Source organism: Anas acuta, chromosome 2 (assembly GCF_963932015.1).
Source record: "Anas acuta chromosome 2, bAnaAcu1.1, whole genome shotgun sequence".
Lineage (NCBI taxonomy): Eukaryota > Metazoa > Chordata > Aves > Anseriformes > Anatidae > Anas > Anas acuta.
The window spans coordinates 123,476,595-123,497,573 of NC_088980.1; the positions used below are offsets into that span (position 1 = coordinate 123,476,595).

At 34.4% G+C, this 20,979-nt stretch overlaps 1 protein-coding gene across 6 annotated transcripts in view; it reads left to right on the plus strand.

Annotated features, from left to right (window-relative positions):
- C2H8orf34 (chromosome 2 C8orf34 homolog) overlaps positions 1 to 20,979 on the plus strand; it is a 188,309-nt gene that overhangs the window by 141,505 nt on the left and 25,825 nt on the right. For all 6 annotated transcript variants that reach the window (XM_068672046.1, XM_068672047.1, XM_068672045.1 and 3 more), the window contains 3 exons: positions 6,713 to 6,833; positions 9,825 to 10,327; positions 15,136 to 15,229. In XM_068672046.1, coding sequence (XP_068528147.1) covers positions 6,713 to 6,833; positions 9,825 to 10,327; positions 15,136 to 15,229 — 718 coding nt within the window. The remainder of the gene's footprint in view (positions 1 to 6,712; positions 6,834 to 9,824; positions 10,328 to 15,135; positions 15,230 to 20,979) is intronic.

The following is a 20,979-nucleotide window of genomic DNA, read 5'->3' on the forward strand; positions in this document are numbered from 1 at the left end:
AATTGTAATTGATAGAAACTGTCTTAGGCTTTCCCTCATTTTCTCTCAGAACAATACTGGGAAGTAACAATATTTGTACAAGTTTCACTATAACCAACAATTTTAGATCACCTAAGCTTCTGTATTTAACTAAATGTCATTTGCTGGATTGGGGTCACTGTTTAGCAATTAGAAGGTAAGCCATTAAAATAAGTATTTTAAGGTTCCTATGACATCTGGCACAACAGCAGTGTGATTCTGAGGTAGCATGAATTATAAAGGTCTTATTTATATATTACATATCCAGAGTTAGTATTTCTTTTCTTTTCTTTTCTTTTCTTTTCTTTTCTTTTCTTTTCTTTTCTTTTCTTTTCTTTTCTTTTCTTTTCTTTTCTTTTCTTTTCTTTTCTTTTCTTTTCTTTTCTTTTCTTTTCTTTTCTTTTCTTTTCTTTTCTTTTCTTTTCTTTTTCAAATCCAAATTCACTTTTGTAAGTATGTGGAAATTCAGCATATTTAAAATTAAATGCCTTGAAATTTTTTGGTCTAGAAATCTATATGAAACAAGTTTCATAAAACAGATATGGCATCTTGAGTGCACAGTTGCAAAGCAATAATTTCTTACTTAAAATATTCTCTTTTGCTTTGGAAAGCACCTAAAGTGCTTTCTCACTTCTTACCTCCTCGTATTCTATTTCCTGACATCATTTTGGTTATTGCAAAACCTAGCTGCCCAGGTACTGGCCCAATCCTTGTGACACATGGCATGGATGCCCAGTGTCCCTGTGGAGACTTCAGCCCTTGGCTGTAAGGACAGCTGGTGGAAAGACCTGGCCCCTCACAGGTTCAGTTCCATTAGCCCCACTGGTAGGCATTGCATGGGGCTCATGGTTGGCACTTCCAATGATATCTTTCTTGCTGTAGACAGAATGGTAAATGTGTTCTGGACTGAAAATGCTCATAATATAAAATATTTGATCTTCTAACATGTAATTTTAAAATGAAAGAATTTTCTGAACTCAAAAAAAAAAAAATTAAAAATCTACGAATGCCCTGTTTTACCTGTCTAAAACTTTGGTATCTTTGGTGTGACAAATTCAAAATTATTAGTCCAAATAACAGTAAGTAAAACAGGACTGAAACTTAGAAAACAATTATTGTCGTTATATTTCAAAAACTGAAACAAATGTTATTACCAGGTGCCTCTGTATTTCCTCCTCTCTTGCCTGTAAACAGAAAACCTATGTGTAAGTTAACCTGAACTACCATTTTTCTAGTGTAAGGTTTAGTGTAAAATATTCTGGCTGGCTGCCATGGGAAGCAGAAAGCTTATAATTTCAATTACACGGCATTTCAAATAGAACAGCCCCTAATGTGGGAGATGGGGATTAGAGGTGGCTGCCAATATTGCATCTGAGCTCTGAGGAGCTTTATTATTTTTACAGTACCTTAAAAAGCATGTTAAGAAGCTCACATCCAGTGCTTGAACAGATTGTAGTAGCTGAAAGATTTAAAACTTTGGTGAACTCTTACAAAATTATGAATGTTGTGTGATTAACCTTCAAACAAAATATTGTATAAAAGTTCCGCAGCTTGAATAATTGTCCTTGGCAGCTTCGTGGTCAGATGAAAAGGACACTTGCAAACAAATTGTTGAATAAGTGGAATTTTTTGCACTGGGAGGAACCTCTGTCAAATATTTCTGTTTAAGACATTCAAGCCATTCAACAAAGAAATAGTGGATTATACAAGAAAATTAAGTGTGGTGGTCTTTTTTACGATATTATTTCCTGAAGTTACCAATAAAATTTGCATTTGAATAGCAAAACTATGTAGAATATATAATTTTATATAGAATAAAAGTTCAATCAAAATATGTAACATATATACAACTTGCGAGGAACTCAGGATTGAATTAGATTTCACCTCCTTTTTATTGTGATTAACTATCTGTATTTTTGGTGTGAATATGCAATTCATCATTAAAAGGTAATCTTTAAAAATGAAGAAGCACTGTCTCTTGTGAGGTGAGGACTCTCCCTGCACCTGAAAAGAGAATGTATGTTTGTACATGGTCGTGCCTGTTGAGTACCTGGACATTTTAATTTGAAGTAGGCCCAAATGACATAGAAAAATATCATTGCATTGTTTCTTAATACTTTTTTTATGGTCAGCAGGAGGGGGCAGTTTGTTTTCTAAAAGGTATTTAATTTCCAGATGATGTTGTAGGTAGTTTGGAGGCCTTCCTCTTGGCCTCAGATATTCCAAAAGGTTGCACATCTGCAGAAATCCCAGGGCGTCTGTGGATATTACAGGCCAGCCCATGTTGTTTCAGCTCAAGATCAAGACATTCACATTTACACTGTTTTTTTTTTGTTGTTTTTTTTTTTTCCTAGGGATAAAAGCTATATAATGTATGCCATCAAAATGACATTGTGCTGCAGATTGAAGTACTTATAATGATCTTGAAAAACTTTCTTATTCTTATGACATCCTTAATAGTATTTGTGTACCACCATGACTTTCCCAGTAAGCTACAGTATTTTTCAGAAGTTCAGGGAACCAGTGATGAGAGACATTGCCTTTGGCTTTATCTTTTTAAATTTATGTTTTAGGAGTAATTTCACTAAGTAATCTAAGTAAAGAATACACTAATGAATATATTGTTTGTGAAGAAATAATGATGTTATGTAAAGAAAACCAATTAAGACATGAATGCATAGTTGACCTTAAAATTTAACAAATATATCCCAAGGGTTTTGAACATATTTCTGGTGCAAAGAGACATTGTCTTACCTTCAGAGTTTGAAGGTGACATGAACAGGGCCCAGAGCTGTTTTTACAAGTTTAAAAGGCAAGGATGTCTTTCAGGAATATCCTCATATTTAGATTTAAAATCTTGTTAATATGAATAGGCCATTTATAAATTTTGTGCTAATATTTATAAAGCTTAATGAACTATCAAGGGCAATTGCAGTTTGGAAGATACTGAAGGCATTGAAAAGGACTTCTTGTATACATATACTTTATGCATACATACTAAATTTTTCAACCACTTTCAGTCTACTGTCATTATCATTAAAGTCTGAGGTAACCAAAATGATTGTTTTATCTCTGCTGTACCTGGCCTGTAGACAAAGGACACTTTTCAGTAAAGTGGAATAAGAAGGTTTAAATAAATGACTTGCAAGCGTGAATCTCTCTTAAATGAGATATCTGAACTGCTGCCATTCATCCAGTGGAGAGAAATGGTAACACTGAATTCTGCTGTAGCTGTGTGAATGCATTTCTTCTTGCTAAAGCATTTGAACTGACATGCTTTCAGAGCTTCCTTATTAACATCCCTTGCTTTCAGCTTGTGCTTATCCTTTAGGAATAAGGCTGTTACATAAATTGCTGGAGAAACAGAGAAATCTTGTCTGTGTTTATGTATTATGCACTTAAATGCATAATCTCAAAATATTAAAAGATATTTTTCATGTTAATTATTATTATTTTTTTAAATATATATATATGTATATAACACATTACTTGAGCCTGGCTCCAAAAAGAATGAAATATTGTTTCTTATAGCCCTGAAATATCTAGCATCAGTGAAGGAGCAAAAAACTCATTACATTGCAGTTTTAATGTCATAATAAATTATATTTTTTTTCAGATTTTCCAAATCATTATTTTCTATTGAGTATTTAATTCTAAGGCAATATAAGCACATCATTTTCCATTAAATTAAATTGCTACTATTAAATATCTCATGTTCTATAACTAGTATTAGAATACTAGGTCTTTTGAAATGCTATTCTGAGACAAAATGTTGTCAAGTTATGATAGTACATACTACAAAAAAATATGCACAGTTTATCTAGTTATAAGAAGATGTATAACTATATCTAGTTATAACAAAAACTATACAAGATCTTAAAATCTGAATAGAAGCATGCAAAATATTGCTGATGTTTGATGACGGTTTAGTGGTTGATATCAGTGGTAGGGGGATGGTTGGACTAGATGATCTTGGATGTCTTTTTCAACCTTAATGATTCTGTGACTTCTATTCTGTCTTTGTGATTTGGAGTCTCCAAACTGAAAATTATTTAATTTAAATATTTTAATATTTTTTAATGTGATGATTACCATTAAAAAATAATTTTTCTGCATTTATTTTAGTTTCTGTTATGGGCAGTAGGCTGAGATGCTTTCACTCAGTCACCTTAGTTGGTATGTCTTACATTATTGCTGTACATAAAGGAAATAAGTATGGTAGAGGAAAAGGTGGAACATAAGAAGAAACTATAGACATTTGTTGAAGTGAAAGATTTCTCCATTTTGTATATAGAAAATTGAAGACAGAGAGTGAAAACCTCTCAGCAGGATAACATTTGTAAGTCTATGTGTTTAGAGGTTACAGGGTAAGAGAAAACCCATAATTATTTGTTTATGATAAACTTCAATAGAGTTGAGAATAACAGACAAACAATTTGGTCTTCAAGTATTACCATAGCCCACTGACTAATTTTTATTCTTTAGTTCATCTGAGTTATATCTATGCATGAAACTGTATAAAAAGAGTTCATCCTTTTAACCTTGGGGATTTTCCCCCTATATTCGTTATTATTGCCCTGCTTTTTTTTTTTTTTTTCCCAATTATGAAAAGATACACTGTTGAATTTATATAAAAATGGCCTCTTTCCCCCATAAAATTCTGAAGATCAGAGTATGGGAAAAATAGGATAAGTAATCAGAATATTAAATTTTTGTTACAGGGTCTATTACTCTTTCCCATCTCTTATTTTGTTTCTTTTATTTCAGAGGAATCACTCATACAATGAGTTACTCTTCTATCTAGAGGTAGTTATGGAGCAACTAATATCTGTTAGAAACAAACAGATGTGAGTAATTTAATACAGGTGACATCAACAAGCCAAGTTATGATTTGGATGGAGAATTCACAGCTTGGACTGAAGTGGCAAATTCTCAAAATCTCTTGGGGAAATGGGTGAATAAAATATGTATGAAATAAATGTGTTTGCAGGAATACTTCAATTTCTGAGTAATTTATGTTTTATTCAGCTGTATATTTACCTGAGATTAAATATGGGTAAATTTAACTGGAGTAGAACTTCTGTAAACAAACAAACAAACAAACAAACGAACAAAAAACATTTGGCAAATCAAAAAAATGTCAATTGTGTTTTTAAAATGTTTTAAGAGGGTAGGATTACCTGCAGTATGACCTATTTCATATGCAAGAAAATATGAATAGCGTTTTTTTTTTAAGTATGTGGAACTTCACAGTATAGCTGTTGCTTTATAAATATAAATCTGTGTTAACAAATTAACAAAAGACACATGCTTCACAGTCATCAGTTGAATACAATACAGTGTTTATTGGAAAAGATTTTAAAAGATTATATTTATAAATTATATCCCATACAATAGTTTACTTCTGTTGAATTATGCTTAATTAAACAAAATCAACAACAAAAAACAAAACACAAGGCAGCTACAATGTTTGCAGTTAAAGCAAATTGTTTGTGGGCAAAGAGGATAGCAAACTTTTGATTTTGTGTACATCCTTTGAACCATAGTATACCCTTTATATGCTGACAGAGCCCAGCCAGGAGAGCACCACCACGTGCTGCAGCTCTTTGCAGGATCCCATTCATCTGCTGGTGACTTGGGTACAGCGTGGCAGACTGCAGCAGCAGACCTCTGTGTGCCTTCCCTAAATGGGGTCACCAGTTTAGGTCTCCCTCTTCTGCTTAATCATTCTTCTTTCTGCGATTACATCAGCTTAATGCCTTTGAAACCCTGGCCCCTCTCTAAATTTGTTTGACATTTACTGGAAGATTAAGAAATTAGTAAGAGGTAAATGATGATGAGACCACTGCATAAGCTTTATTTCTTTGGGAAACCAGAGAAAGTAAGACCCCCCCCCCTACACTGCGGATGAAATGTTTTGCTGAGGTAATAAAGTAAAATTTGTTTCAGATAGGCTGTTAAGAATGTTTTAATTAATGTTTTGTTCACTGTTTTTATAACCAAGTCTTAAGCATTCCATCATATACTTCTAGTGTATTTCAAGGAAGCATATAAAAACTTACTGCGTTTACCTCATAGCATTATATTTCAAAACCATTACTTGAAATTACTGAATGGGTTCCAGAAAATGCAGGTAACTTTTGAGTACCACACCATTCAATAGCGAAATGATTGGGTAGGCGTTATGTTTGCCAGCATCTGTTCCAAATGGCTATGTTGCCTGAATGATTTAGTTGCTGTTCCTGAAAGGAGTACTTTTTGCAGTGATAAAATAGCACTGGCAGTTTTGATTAGGAAATTCTGTGATGTTCCCAGAAGTGCTGCTTTGCAGAGATACTGTGCCAAATGTTATGGTAATTTGAAGTAAGTGCAACCCCCACTAAGTAACTGGAATTGCATAGAATGTAAATCATTGAAGAATTTGTCCTGTTAAGTTGTCTCAATGTGCTCGTGTGCATGTATATATTTGAATTACCCTAGAACTGTTGATTTTGTGCAACACCTACTATTTATGTTATTTAAGGTAAGAAATTATATTTTGTACTTTTTGCATATGAGCATTATTTATTCTGCACAGTGTACCCCCACCAGATCCACTATTCTAAATGAGTTCTCATCCCCTTTTTTAAAATTGTTTTGCACATAAATATGAAAGTACATTAAAAATATTCTAATGCATTTTTATCTATGTAAGTCTCAGCCAGCTTGGACCCTGGATGCTATGGGTGTGAGACCTGGAGGTTCTCCAAGACAGAAACTCTTAAAGGACTCCTTAGCAGCAAAAGAACTTCAGACCATGGAAAAACATCTAGCTGGTATGTATGGTAGTAAGAGATAATAAAATGTAACTTAACTTTCTATGTCAGTATTTTAGACAAAGGAAAAGACAATCTTTTTCAGATGCTGATAGAAAATAGGTAAAAACTTTATTATTGCCCTCAATGAAGAATCAGATCAGAGGACCTCAGCTAATAATGCTGTGTTTTTGCTTAGCCTTATTTTTTTCATACATTTGCAAAAGATGAAGTGTCTGTGGTATCAGCAAGTCTCCCTCTTTCAGTTCTTTCAGTAGGTGCAATGTAATCAATTAGTCCTATCCGATACTAGAACATCATTTAGATGCCTGACTTGTGACTTGGACTACCTGTGCAATGATGAAAAATAGTCCTCTGTCTCACGTACACCTTCTTAAGGAGCTTGCCTTTCTCTTATGAACACGCTGTGTAAAACTGACTTTTTAACATTGGCACAAGTGGGTGCCTACAGCTAAATTAGTGAGTAACATCAACTGTCAGCATGTACCTAGGTACCCTGGTATTTGAAAACAACATTTTCACAAAATCAAATTTTGAAGCAATCAGTTTTCCTTTCCTTCCTTGCATATGGCTCAATAATACTTTTGTCTAAGATCCAGGCTCGTGTGTTACTGTATCTGTTTTATATCACATGTAAATGGAATTGTGCTTTTTTGTTTGTTTGTTTTGTTTTGTTTTGTTTTTTTCTTCCCTTTGGTAGTTAATTCCAGTAACTTGCCCATTTTGTTTGTTATACTCATTCTGTGCTCATTGCACACTTCTAGAATATATTGTACCACAAGTAGAACTTTTAAATGCATAAACAGTTGTGCATCTATACATAGTTTGTAGGTGTATTATGAATGATATCCTTATTCTGGCATTCTGATATGCAAGTAAAATGCCTTTGTGTTACTCTGTTGTCTGCATTTTAATTTCCTTTAAATGACATTAACAAGGGATTTAAAAAATCCTAAGTCATAATTCAGTTCTGGTATTTACTGTGTATCAGGTAATAATACCATGTGGCTGGAGATTTATGTGTTTTGGTTTGTTTTTCCTTACTGTTTAAAAAGCTGTTATTGAAGGAAAACCTGTGCTAAATAAAACTGAACAATTACATTATGAAAATATGTTAATTATATGTGGAAAAATGATTAACATAAATGGTTTACCTGCAGACTTGTTTACTATATGAAATGAAGGAAACATGAGCCACAAAAATGTTTATTTAGCTGTTATTAAATCATTTAATATTCAGATAATTTCTTTGCATACTGTATCACTATGGGAAAGTTAGAGGTCTGAATTTTGCAAAGACAGAAATCAGTTTAAAACAGGTAACCCACATTGTCATTTATTGGCCCCTGGATTAGAGCCAGGTATCTTACAAATTCCAAAGTGATATGTAATGATTTTTTTAAAACATTATGGAAGAATACTTCAAGACATAATTATTTCAAAATGGAAATAATTAATTTTAGAGGCCAGTTTTTAGTAACATTATTGTAAAGTTGAGGTGGCAATTAGAAATATTCTTAACTGTGTGATAGAAAGAATAACTACATTTTAAAATTGGCTAATTGGCTAGCATTAAAACATTTAATTTTTAAAGAGTTGAAAGACACTTTTGTCTGAGGCTTTCACAACTATTTTATTTTTATCACTTTTATTTATTTTTTTTTTTTAGTAATAGTATTTTAAATATGTGAAATATCTTGTGTTGAAGTAGTAACATGAACCTGATGTACCTTATTTTCCTGTTTTCAAAGTGCTACTTCAAACTATATTAATGTTGAAGGTGGCACATATTTAACTATTTTACATAAAATATTATTTTTATACATATAGTATACCTATAATATTTTATATTATTTTTATTCTGTTTACCTGGTAAGAAGACTTGCAAGAAAATCTGATTTTCTGATATGCAGTTTAGAAAGTGTTTATTTTAGGACCTTAAGGAGCAAATAAAAATGAAATCCACATTTTATATATGTTCACTTAATAGGTGATTAAGTCAGTGCAGCCATGCTGATTTACAGCTTCTGGCTTGTACAGTTTGAAGGAAAATAACATTTCTTTTCTAAAGGTAAGCAACTGTCACCATCAGAATCAAATTAGAGTAGAGTACATCAGTGAGAGTGAAAATTCAGAACTATTGTGTGAGATGAAATGAACTGCTCTGTAAGCTTCTTGACATTTTTACTTGCAAAGAATTTTCACTTTAGTAGCTATTCTAACCTAAATTCTAACTTACTTTCAGCTAACTTTGTTGGATTTATATCATTAGGAGCATTTATACGAATTACATGAATTCAGAAGATACTTTCCTCACTACACCTGAATGTTCCATTTTTAAATAGGATCTTGTTCCTTATAGTCCTCCTGTGTAGGGTGGGGACTGGAACACCAAATGGGCGTCAGCTTTCTCTCTTGAATTCTAGACCTTGGGGACCCCTTCACCTGCTGAGACATTGAAGGCAGACCACAGTACAAAATTCAGATCCAAGCAGGATCACTGATCTAGATGTACTTGAGGTGAAGAGCCCCAGAGTTTTGTTTGGGCAATAGACAGTGAGACCAGAATCAAAAGTCTCATCTTGAACCAGTTTTGGATTGCCCTTCAGTGCGGCTAGGGACTGTGAGTTTAGTTCATAGCTCCATTTTAGCTTGATACTAATGAGAAACTGCAAAAGCCACAGAGAGAGAACTTTGATGAGATGAGAGAGGTTTTTGTAGGTTGTAGTGACATTTATAGCTAGATGATTCAATGAAGTGGCAATATCGTATTTCTGTGGGATAGATGTGTGTGCAGTAAATCAACTGTAAATAACTTCTGAGGACATGATCATGTGAAACTGTTAATTCTGATGCCTTATATCTTAAGGGTGAATAGATTTTCTCTCCACAATTTAATGTTGTCACTTATAGTAGAGAAAATCAATAAGAATTTTAAACCTAAGAGAAACAGAAGTTTTTTTGTTTGTGTTTGTTTGTATGTGTGCACAGATATTGAAAAGGACCTAGCACTATGGGAAGAAGCAAGGCTCTCAAGAAGCCCTAGTATCCAACACCACAGTTTAGTTACATCTGACCATCAAGGCAATCTTCAAGCTGCACAAGGCCAAAATCCAAGGCCTCAGGTGCCGCCTCCAATGGGGAAAAATGTTCAACTCCAAGGAAACAAATCACCACCGTTGCCCACTAACAGCCGAGCACAGGTCTCAAGTCTTGCAAACAGCCGGTCTCCAACACCTGGTGCACAAACCAACAGGTCATCGACTCCATCAACACCGGGAAGCAGACCTGTGACCCCAAACAGCTTGCTGTCACGGCCTCTTACCCCTAGTAATCAAGGAAATAAAGAAGGTGTCATCAATATGCACAGAAGCCGATCTTTGACCTCTAAGAGCCAAATGGGGAGGACCCTCAGCGCTGCTTCAGGGCTCTCTGTGCAAATGAGTGGAGATGTTGTTGGAACTGTCACTACTCAGAGAAGCAGTTTATCAGAAGTAAGATTTTCAATTTAATGCTTTTGCTATGGTTAATAGCTACTATAACATGAAGACAAGATTGTGTTTTATGTTGAAGTAATATCAATATACTTAATGTAACTTACTGCTTTGAAAAAAAACCTTGAAACATAATGAAAAGTAGCAAGGAAATACCGCACAGCTTTGAGAAGTACTGATGAGAGAATGTCAGGATTATTGCACAAATCATACTAAAACACTCATGCCCTAAATTATTCATGAGATCTGTAGGATCTTGCTTGCTTAATGCACAGCAGTTTTATTAGCCTTACAGTTTCTGAGGTGCATATGTCTGGACTATTAAACACAACTTTATCTTTTTATCTTATCTTTATGATTCCAGGGTATTTTATCCTCCTATCCTCCTGCTGCACTGACAGTGCATAATATTTCCTTGGTCTGCTTTTTCTGCTTTTTTTTTTTTTTTTTTTTTTTTTTACATACTGGAATGATTAGTTAGGCATCTCTGAATGGACAGATTTTCTGAAACACAAAGCTGAACTTCAATGAGAAAATGTCCAACATTGTTGAATCACTATCTATCACTATTGTGCTTGTTAGCTAGACTAATTCAGAGCATAAGAACATCCTGTCTTATATTAATGGATTTTATATGATTAGTCTTTGTATTTAAAAAAAAAAAAAAAGAAAAAAGAAGTTAAAGTACCTTGTAAATTTTGAGTGAGTTCTCCTCTGCTAACCTTAGCTGCCTTAAAGATAACTTTACTGTGTAGGCAGTGGAAATAAAAGCACCTGTGAAAGAATAACCTTGCTGTCTATCTCAGATACATGCCTCACTAAGGTGATTTTTTTCTCAGGAAATGCCAATCCTTCTATATTGACCCATACATTTAGCAATGGAAAAAAAAAAATCCTCATTTTTGTTTTTGAATGGCAGTGCATTAATCTCATCTCTTTGGCTAGTTCTTCATCCAGAATTGAATATCCAACTTAAAAATGACCAAAGGTGACTACGGTCAATATATTTTCAAGCCAGAAATTTGAAAAGAATATGTAACAGTAATAGAAATCTGTTTTGACAAAATCATCCATCCACTGTTTGGAGGGATGGGTGTGTTTGTGTGTTGAAATTTTCTCACATACAATGAGGATTGAAGTTCACTTTTTTTAACTAAGAATATTCAGAAGAAATGAAGGGATTCGTTGTTTCTCACTAAACACATCATTTTTTCGGACTTCACTGTAGTCATGTGATGCCAACTTGGATTATTTTTGTACAGGATCCTGCAAGTGCTATGTGATGAATACTTAATCTCTACCAAGGGACAGCAACTCTTTCAGTCCCTTCTGATACTTCCCGTAACAAGACAGGCAATTAAAAATGCTTACTTCCACAGCCTTTCTGTGGTTTAGTAATAATAATCTTGAAAACCCATTTCATTTGCTGTGATTTTTTACTTCTGTTTCTAAAATCCCAAACTTTGCTGATACCTCTTATAATAGTGTCTTGTTATACATTATTTTAATGTGTACATATGTTTGTCTCAAGTACTTTAAGAAAAGAGCAATATCATGTTTTAGAGATAGAATAGCATGTCCAGTCTCATCCAGTAAGCTCACTGTAAAGCTGGCATTAAATCTCAGCATTCCTGTGCAGAATCATATCCCCTGTTATGATCCCTGCTAGAAGTGACAAACTTTTTTCTTTCTTCATCACTGGGCACAATAGTATTGGCTGCTAGTCCCCCAGCTCAAACCATATTAGTCCCTTCCTGACAATCACAAGACCTTTGACTTAATGGAAAGTACTCTTGGGACCAGCTCTGATTCCAAGGGGGAAAATGGCTAGTATCACATGTTCATACTGGTGAGCTTCATCTGTCAAGCTGTAGAGCCCTCAGGTCTCAGAAACTGACTGGTGGAGGTCTGGCCAATCTACTGCTGCCAAACTCATGTTTGAAATGTTACACTGGAAACTTTGGGAGCTCTTTTAGCTGTCTTTGTTCATTCAAGTTCCTGCTCACTTAGGAAAAGACAAGTGGGTAAGGATAGATCATACCCAGACAGTATCTCTGTTCAGTAATGTGTTTTGCCATGTTAGAGGTGTCCCTCTATTTCTGTCCATGTGATTCCTCTTTGACCGTGGAGAGAAATTTGGAAAGTCAATGGAAGCTATGTGAAGAACAAGAAAGCTCTTTCTTTGTACTTTTGCAAATTAAAAATGTATGAAACTAAAAGCTGAGACTGTAAATTACTTTGCAACTTTCATTGTAGGTTTTGTATCCCCTTCCTGTATAAAAACAGCAAAATAAAAGAAGAGAAATTGCCTTTATTTTTCTTACAATTACAGTGTTAACAGGAAATTTCCATTAGATGTGAATGCACTGTGGCTATATTACCAACCCTATACAAGATGCTGTGGTAATATTTTGAAAAAAAATCTGCTTCCTTTCTCTCATGTGGCATTAATGGAATTAATCAGTACAAAACTGATCTATATTTGATGAGAATATGTCAGTTGAAAAGGAAACAGATACTGAGTACCAGCAAAGTGTTTTATTATAAAGAGCTTGAATTAAAAAAAAAAAAAAAAAAACAGGTATGAGTGGACTTACAAGGTGCATGCTGTCACTTTTTTGGTTATCAGGACTTCTAACATATTTCTCAATGCCTTATCTATGCTTCCTAGTCTGTAATGTGTTTCAAAGATAAGAAGTCTAAAATACAAAAGCATTCAAAGTACAATTCAGAGTTCTTTATAAGTTTTGATAAAGTTCATGCTATAGCTCAGGATGATTTAATCTTGTTATAACGCAAGTCTTAAATAATTTGGCAAGTACTTAACATATCAGCTGTGAAGAATTTTAATTTAATGCTCAAGACTTATAATGTTCTGAGATTTTGTGGACAAGTTTCTGCCTCTTGGCACACATAATATTACAAAGTTTTAACAGGTGTGTTCCATTATCAGCTCTGTTCAAGGCTGAATTGAATTATAGCAAAAAATGCTACCTAGAGAAATAGTTTTATTATTTCTATAAAACTAATAAATCAGGGCTTCAAATCCTTTTGCAGAGATACCTTTATGAATTTACTGTATCCTTTGGTGTTTTGTATAAATTGACAAAGGAATGTTGAATCCTGCTTATCTCCTTAGGATGGATGCCATTAAAGTGACACAATGCTGTGATAGTTATCAATAGCTGTAGAGATGAAAATACTACTGCCTCCCTTGTTTGCCATCTCGTTTTCTCAGCACTTGGAATTTTACAATTACTTTTTTCATCCAGACAGTTTAAAGTGGTGTTCAGTAATATTTATGGGTCTGTTATTGTTAATCCTGGGAAATTTCAGCTGATTTGAACACAGCACTGGTAAACACAAGGCCTCCTCCTAGTCACTGGTGTATAGAGCACAAGTCATAAGGACTCTCTTTTTGGTCAGGTACTTCCATTCTCTTGTACTGCCTGGCTCAGTTCTTCATTCTATTTTTGGAATATTAAAAAGCATGCTGACTAGCATGAGAGCCACTTGCTCCTTCTGCAAGAATCCTACTACTTGAACCAAACCCTTTCCCCATTTCAGTGCTGTAGTCAGCAAACTTTTACTTTTCTTGAATAGAGAACAGTTTAAAATGACATTACATTTGTAATGCCTGGGTCTGCTGCCTGAGCTTCATGTTGGGTCATTGCAGCAGTTTTTTAGAAATTTTTAACAGATTACTAACAGAGTTAACAATTTGCTTACACCAAGATAGATCTCGATTGAACAGTCTTAAGTTTCCAAGAACTGAGTAAAACAAACCTAGTTTATATTTTTAAACCAGATGACCTAGCAATAAAAGTAATGCTGGGTGCTGTGCAATACTATGAATACGTAGATTATTGAATACTTTGAGTAAGTAGATTCTGATTTTCAACTGGTGTAAAATGAGACAGGGCTGGTAGCCCCCTTTTCCGTTAGGTGCTTATGAGAATCTGGCCAGTAATTTTATGATATCTGGCTGATGTTTGAGTTAACTTTTGGAGACTCAACTTGCATGTCTGAACTACTGTTGGAATGAAACAATGCATTCCACTCTCATCTCTTACCTTCAATATTGCAAAGGAATCTGTCATAGTATTTTACATGTGTGTACATGCTTACATGAATATGTGTCTATGGAAAAATATTTTTATATACATACATATATACATCATGTAAAAAGGAGATGATTGTAAAACATTTTTAAAAAGCATGTATTCAGCTGGATGTGGATTATTAACCATGTATAACATTTGTATTTTGATGCTTAGAGTTTTATGGTATCTTGGAGACGAAAGTTTCCATAGCATTTTTCCTTCCTAGGCTTTCTCCAATAAAACTATAGGTTCTATATCAGGTTGCAGGTCCTCATTCTTATGGGATTGAAAACAGTGAAAGTTCTGACAAATCAAAGTCTTGCTTAAGCAAATGATTCATGACATTTCTAAGCATGGTCCAAAAACTGTAGGGACAGATAGAATATCTGCATTAAGATTTTATTCTGTGTCACTGTATTTCTAAGATGAGCATTTATCTATCTATCTATCTATGGCCATAGTAGATTCATAAATAAAGATTATTTTTTTCTAGAATAAACAGACAAATAAACAAGAATTAGATTAAAAAAAAAATCTATCTATTTATTTTTAATTTATTTTAATTTATTAATCTATTTATTTTTTAATTCAAGGGCTTTTCCTCTCTAGTTAATTCAAACTAGAGTGTTTGCTACAATCTTCATTTATGTAGTACCATTCTGTCATTCTGTGTCACTTTATCTAAAATAGATCTGTTTGTGGCAGGATGAATTCTTACAACAGCTTCAGCTTACTCATCAGCCTTGGATATTGCCGAGTGACACAGAAAGTGAAGGAGTGGAAGCTGACCAAGACAAATGTAAGTATACTTGTTAGGTGATGATAATATGTCAAAATAAATAAATAAATAAATAAAACTTTTAACTTCTCTTTTACATCTTACCAAGTCCTGCAAAGGAGTAATGCTCGTTCAGAGATTTTCTCACAAGTAGCAATTATTTATTTAATGGCTGAGCTTTATATGATTAATTTCCATAAGCTTTCCTACAGTCACTGAGCATTGACAAAATAATCACAGACCAGCTTACCCAGCTAAGTGAAACAATTTGTACCAATGTGTTAAAGTAGTTGTTCCAGAGAAATAGCATGAAGTTGAAATAGATGCTTTGTATAGTAAATCCGTATTGACCTGAAAAAAAGCAAAAAACAAAACAAAACAAAAAAAACCACACACACACATAGAAACTCAGCAGCTCTAAAAGGTAGAACCTTTTTCCTCATTATTTCTGGTTTGTCTGCATTCTTCTGAATTCCTCTGTATGAAAAAAAAAAATTGTTCTCAATCACACAAGTAATCCTTAATTTCCTACACTCTTTGAAGCAGTTATCTAATCATGAAAGTAAAGGTCAGCAGGATCATAACCTAACTGAGAGAACAGGTAACAACAAGTAGCACACTATAAATCACAATACTTTCAAACTGTAGCAAGTTGTATCTGACTACAAGGTACCTGTAAATAATATTGCTGGAAAAATTAAATGTTTTTCACATTTTCTTTTTATTTTGCAGTTGTTTTATGATCTGGAAGGGTGAACATACAAACTATTTCCATACATGATATACTTAAAAAGAACAGGTGATTTAATCAGCATATTTAGAAAACTTAATATGTGTGACTAAAAATTCCTTAAACATTCCTTAAAATAAGAAAAAGACAGTCTCATCATGGAGTCAAACAGTTGTGTATGGGATTCATGGTTAATGATAATCAGGCCAGATAAACAGGGCATATTTTAAAATTATGCCACTTCAAAAAGATTTTTTCTATTCATATAGCAGTTTCACAAATCCATAAATAGCCCAAGGTTTGACTCTGAAGTTTCAGTTTACATACTGAGATACTGAAGGACATGAGCTATTTTATTAACACTAGTAGTGTTAAAATGAAGTTTTATGTATTCAGCTGATTTTAGTCCAAAGTTGGTAACTCTGGTTTTGCTTAAATCTGAACCTACCACTAGGGCTGAAGCATAAGTGGCCAAAGGGAGAGCCTGGCTGGTATCTGCCCTATCTTTGGACATGAATTTTCCTCTGTATTTTTCTCTAATGAATTTACAATCCCACCAACATTTACAGGACTGGCTGCACATACATGGACTGGTTTTAAGTATGTGACAGGGAGACTGATGCTTCAGGGCACATCAGATGTGCAGCAAGTGTCTATTTGAAGCCGCTGTACCTGAATTGTGTGGGTGAGGGCATTTCTGAGCATCCAAGATCCTGTGCTATAAGATTTCAAGAATTCTGGGAGATAGTTACCATTGCCCAGTGAGAGAGAATAGCAGATTATAGGTTACAGTATTAAAAAATATCAGTCCTGTCTTCAGATCAATAGAGATTATACTTGTCTGAGTAATAACATTTGTTTTTTCTGGATCTGAGGGCACCAAGAATAAAGAAGGGAAATAAGGTAACTGTAAATTAAAGTTTCTTTAGCAAAGAGAGATCTGCAGAAGTAATCTACTCCTCTGAGACTGTATGTCTGCATGGTTAACTGCTGCATCATTTCTAGTTGGTTGGTCTTTCTACTAACATAACTAAAGTAGTAGAACAAGGATGTTTATCAGAGCAATAATTCATGTATCTGAAATCTAATATGATTAACATTATTGAAAATAACAATACTACCTTGCCTATCTGAGGGGGTATGCTAGTGACATAGGCAAGCAGAAAGTGCAGAACTGCCAATGCTGGCAAAGAGAAGCTGGCAGTTCCCAGTTGTAAAGTGGGGTGTCAGGGAGAGGCTTGGCATACTTGCTGATGCCAGTGCTTGCAGGCAGAGCAGCTGGCAAGATTGTGCATCATTTTTCACTCTCAAGTTAATAAATCTGTGTGGATGTTGGGTGCATGTGATTTAGTGTTGAGGGGCCCAGGAGTTCATAATTTATGAGTCTTAGCAGAAGAGCTACAAAATTAATCTTTACAATAGCAACACCTGTTCTTTGACTCAGCTTTTAATAAATTACATGTGGATAATATTTACCACATTCTTTGACTACTTTGAGATAATAGCAGCCAGGTGTAAAGCTAGTTTTTGGTAGTGGAAAAACAATGCAAAAAGAGAAGATATTTGAGTCACCTTGGGTTCTTTTAAATTGATACCTTGTGGTTAGTGTTCTACAAGGAAAAGGATGAAAAACTTTGGGGTGGGGGGGGGGGAAGAGGGAGAGTACCACTTTCAAATGAACTCATATTCAGGTATTTAAAGAGGCTACTTTCAAAGCCAATAAATGATAATTGAAAAGATTTGAATCACTTTGGCATTTCAAAATCTCCCCATAAGCATAATTTGCAAAAACAGATACAACACCACCCACCTTGTCTTATGGAAATGAGATCTAGGGTCTCAATTCCTAAAAATCAGGCTTTACTTTCTAAATCCTTTAGGCTCTCTGACAGCATCTTAAAAAATTATCCTTGTCAGTAAGATCCAAAGATAACTGGAAGTCAATTGTTCTTAAAATTTCATATGAATTATAAGAAAATTTGAAATCAAATAGGTACTCATATAAAAGAATATGAATGATTACAGCTAAAAAGATTTATGTTAAAGAAGGAATGAAAAACATTGTAAGAAATATTGCCATTTTTTATCATACCCTCTCCTTCATCTTTTTGTGCTTAATTATGTTTGCAGACATATGTCAGAAAGAGAGATAGGTGTGTATTTTTTGCCCTTGTAATATAAATGTTGTGATTAAAAAATAGGAACCAACACACAATTTAAGTACTTCTGTTATTTAATAAGGAAATCTCTTCTGCTTGCTAGATGTGTTATTCTTTGATATTCTGTACATACTGAGCAAAGAGGAGTGAAAAATGTCAAGGCAATACAATCCAAAATCAAGGATTTGTGGCTGTTCTGTGATTTTAGTGTCATTAAAAAAAAACCTGTAGAAAGGGACTCATGTTTTCTTCCTTAGATGTCACTCTGGACACTTCCCCATTGTTACCTTTAGTAGTTTGCTTGTGTGCTGATTCTCTGCAGAGAGTTTTCAGAGGATGCATAAAGATCATTCTTGGAAAGAGAAGGGATCTGGAGAAAATATTTACCACTTTCACAATGCTTCAGTTTACTTTTGCCAAAGAACTCTCATCAGTTTTCTTCTTTACGGGGTACTGATGCAAGGAAACAGAAGAGCTGCATCTACAATCACCAGAGCATTTTTCAGACAGCTTTTATGTGAAGTTTCAAGGAACTGGCAAGAGTCAGCTTGAATTTTCCCTTGGGAACAGGCCCTAGAAATATTGCTGGTTGAGAAATTCTAATGCATCACCAGCTTCCAAGAACCTTGAAAGGACAAAGACAGTCTTTTGCTGTAATTTGACCTACTATCTGTAGTCCTGGAAAGGACTTGCTGCCCAAGGGCCTGAGTCTGCTTTCTTGAGTAAGTTGAGAAGTAACCCTCAAAGCAGATTTTCCCAGGCTCGAGAGCCCTGGACACAGAAGATTCATACACTGACAGTCAGTCCATTTGGCAGATGTGCACAATAGGTAAATAAATTAGGCTGTTATGGAACTTGATAATGGGTCAATCCATATTAAATATATACATATTTGTGTGTGTGTGCATGTGTGTATACACACATTTCTTGACCTGGTGTTGTTAAGGCATGTCAGTTGCATAATCATTGGCATGGTAAGTGGTTGGCTACTATCAATTCACCCTAATTTCTACTTTCCAACAGGACCAGTAGATACTCATTTCTAGCTCAGCTGACTGGATACAAGTCTTGTAATCTCACCTACTGATCTGTGGCAAGAAATTAAACATTTAACCACTATACATCTGCAAACTGTCTACTAAGTTTTTGCAGTGGAAAGTCAACTGCTAACAAGTAAAAGCTGATTGTTGGGGAAAAAAGAATAAATTGTTATTTCCACCCCATTCAGTCTCATACTGGTCTTGAAACACTGAAGTCAAAGGCATCAACAGGTATTGAGTTAAACATTCATTCTCCCATTCTGCACAAATGTCTGCCTAAGAAAAAGGCCCCAAAATGAAAGTTTTTTTGTAGAATCAGGAAATTCATGCCATGTTCCAGTAAAATTGCAAACTTTACAATTATTGACTGTGGATAAAATTCCTTATGCTGAGCAAATCCATACAGCTGAATGGTTATTTTTCTTAATAAGTTATGAAAATAGGTGGACCCAAGACTTGGAAAACTGCTTGTTCAGAGTTGATAAAAAGGAGAATTTTGCTGCTGGAATCTGACTGATGTGAAAGTTTCCTCTTACTAGAGCCAGGTACCACTCGGTATGAGTAAGAGTAACAGAATCAACCAGGCTTAAAGCAGAAACAGTTGATTGACACCTTTATGATATTAACACACACTCCTGTCAGTCAAATTCAGCTGTTTGTGTTTGTATTCTGCTCTGAAGCAGTATTGAAGCACTGGAAATTTTCAGTGGATAAGGCGAGGCTAGGACTTTTTCTCAAACAAATACACTAGATATATGACATAACAAATGTATTAGTTAATTACGTGCCTGGTTAATAAGAACATATGTAATATGTATAGTTGGAGACTTTTCCCAGTGGTTAGTAAATTCACAGCAAAGAACTTTTTTCTTGTCCTGGAAGTGAATCTGTGTTCAACTTCTGGGAAACTTTAATTTGAGATTCCACATTCTTTTGGAGAAACTTACTGGTATATTTCTTCCACCAAATATCTCAAAGGTGGTAATATAAACTAGAATTTTAAAATGTCAGCATGTTTTATCTCCCCATCCCATATAGCCTTCCTATGGAGTGCCATGAAGGTTTTGTGTGCTTGGTTTATGAGTCATTTTCCAAAATTTTCTAGACAGTTCCAGGTCTGTTTCGGAAGTGGAATACCAGCCAGGATTGATTTCCTTTAAATAGAATTTCTCCAGGCCTGTTGGATGGCTAGATGTCTTGCAACACCCATAGCTGAAGCTTAACCATTTCATATAACAGCTTTTGGAATCTGAAAATGAGAGAGAAAACAAATTTCTAGCCTGGAACTTTTTCTACTTGTATTCAGTTATTTATAGATAGTGAAATAAAGTAAAGATTGACATTATTTCAACCAGTAGTTACATCACTCTTGAAAAGTTAAGGGAGAGTTCAAATGCAGCTTGGGACAGTTGGAATCAGACGCAAGGTTCCTAATTGAATGTGCTGTTATGGCCTTAGTTCATGTCAGTTTGTTTCTACTATCTAATATTTGGTTTAATCTTGGAAAAGTTCCCATTGAACTAAACATTTGAGGGGAAGGAGAAATTTTCCATTGTAGTGAGGAAAAAAATCTTTTATTTCAGTGCAAAAAGCTTTTTTTTTTTCAGAACAGCTTCCAAACTCAACTATATATTTTTATGCAACTTGCATTATTATGGTAAACTTAGATTCCCAAATACATTTAACGTTATAAAAGATGACATTGTAATTTTTAAAAATGACATAGAGAATTATCAGGACACACATTAGGTAAATTAAAAGCTGGCTTACCGAGGAATCAAAACATAGAGTTTCTAATGGGAAGATGTAGATGAATGGGGCTCATTAGTGCCTGATAGGTTT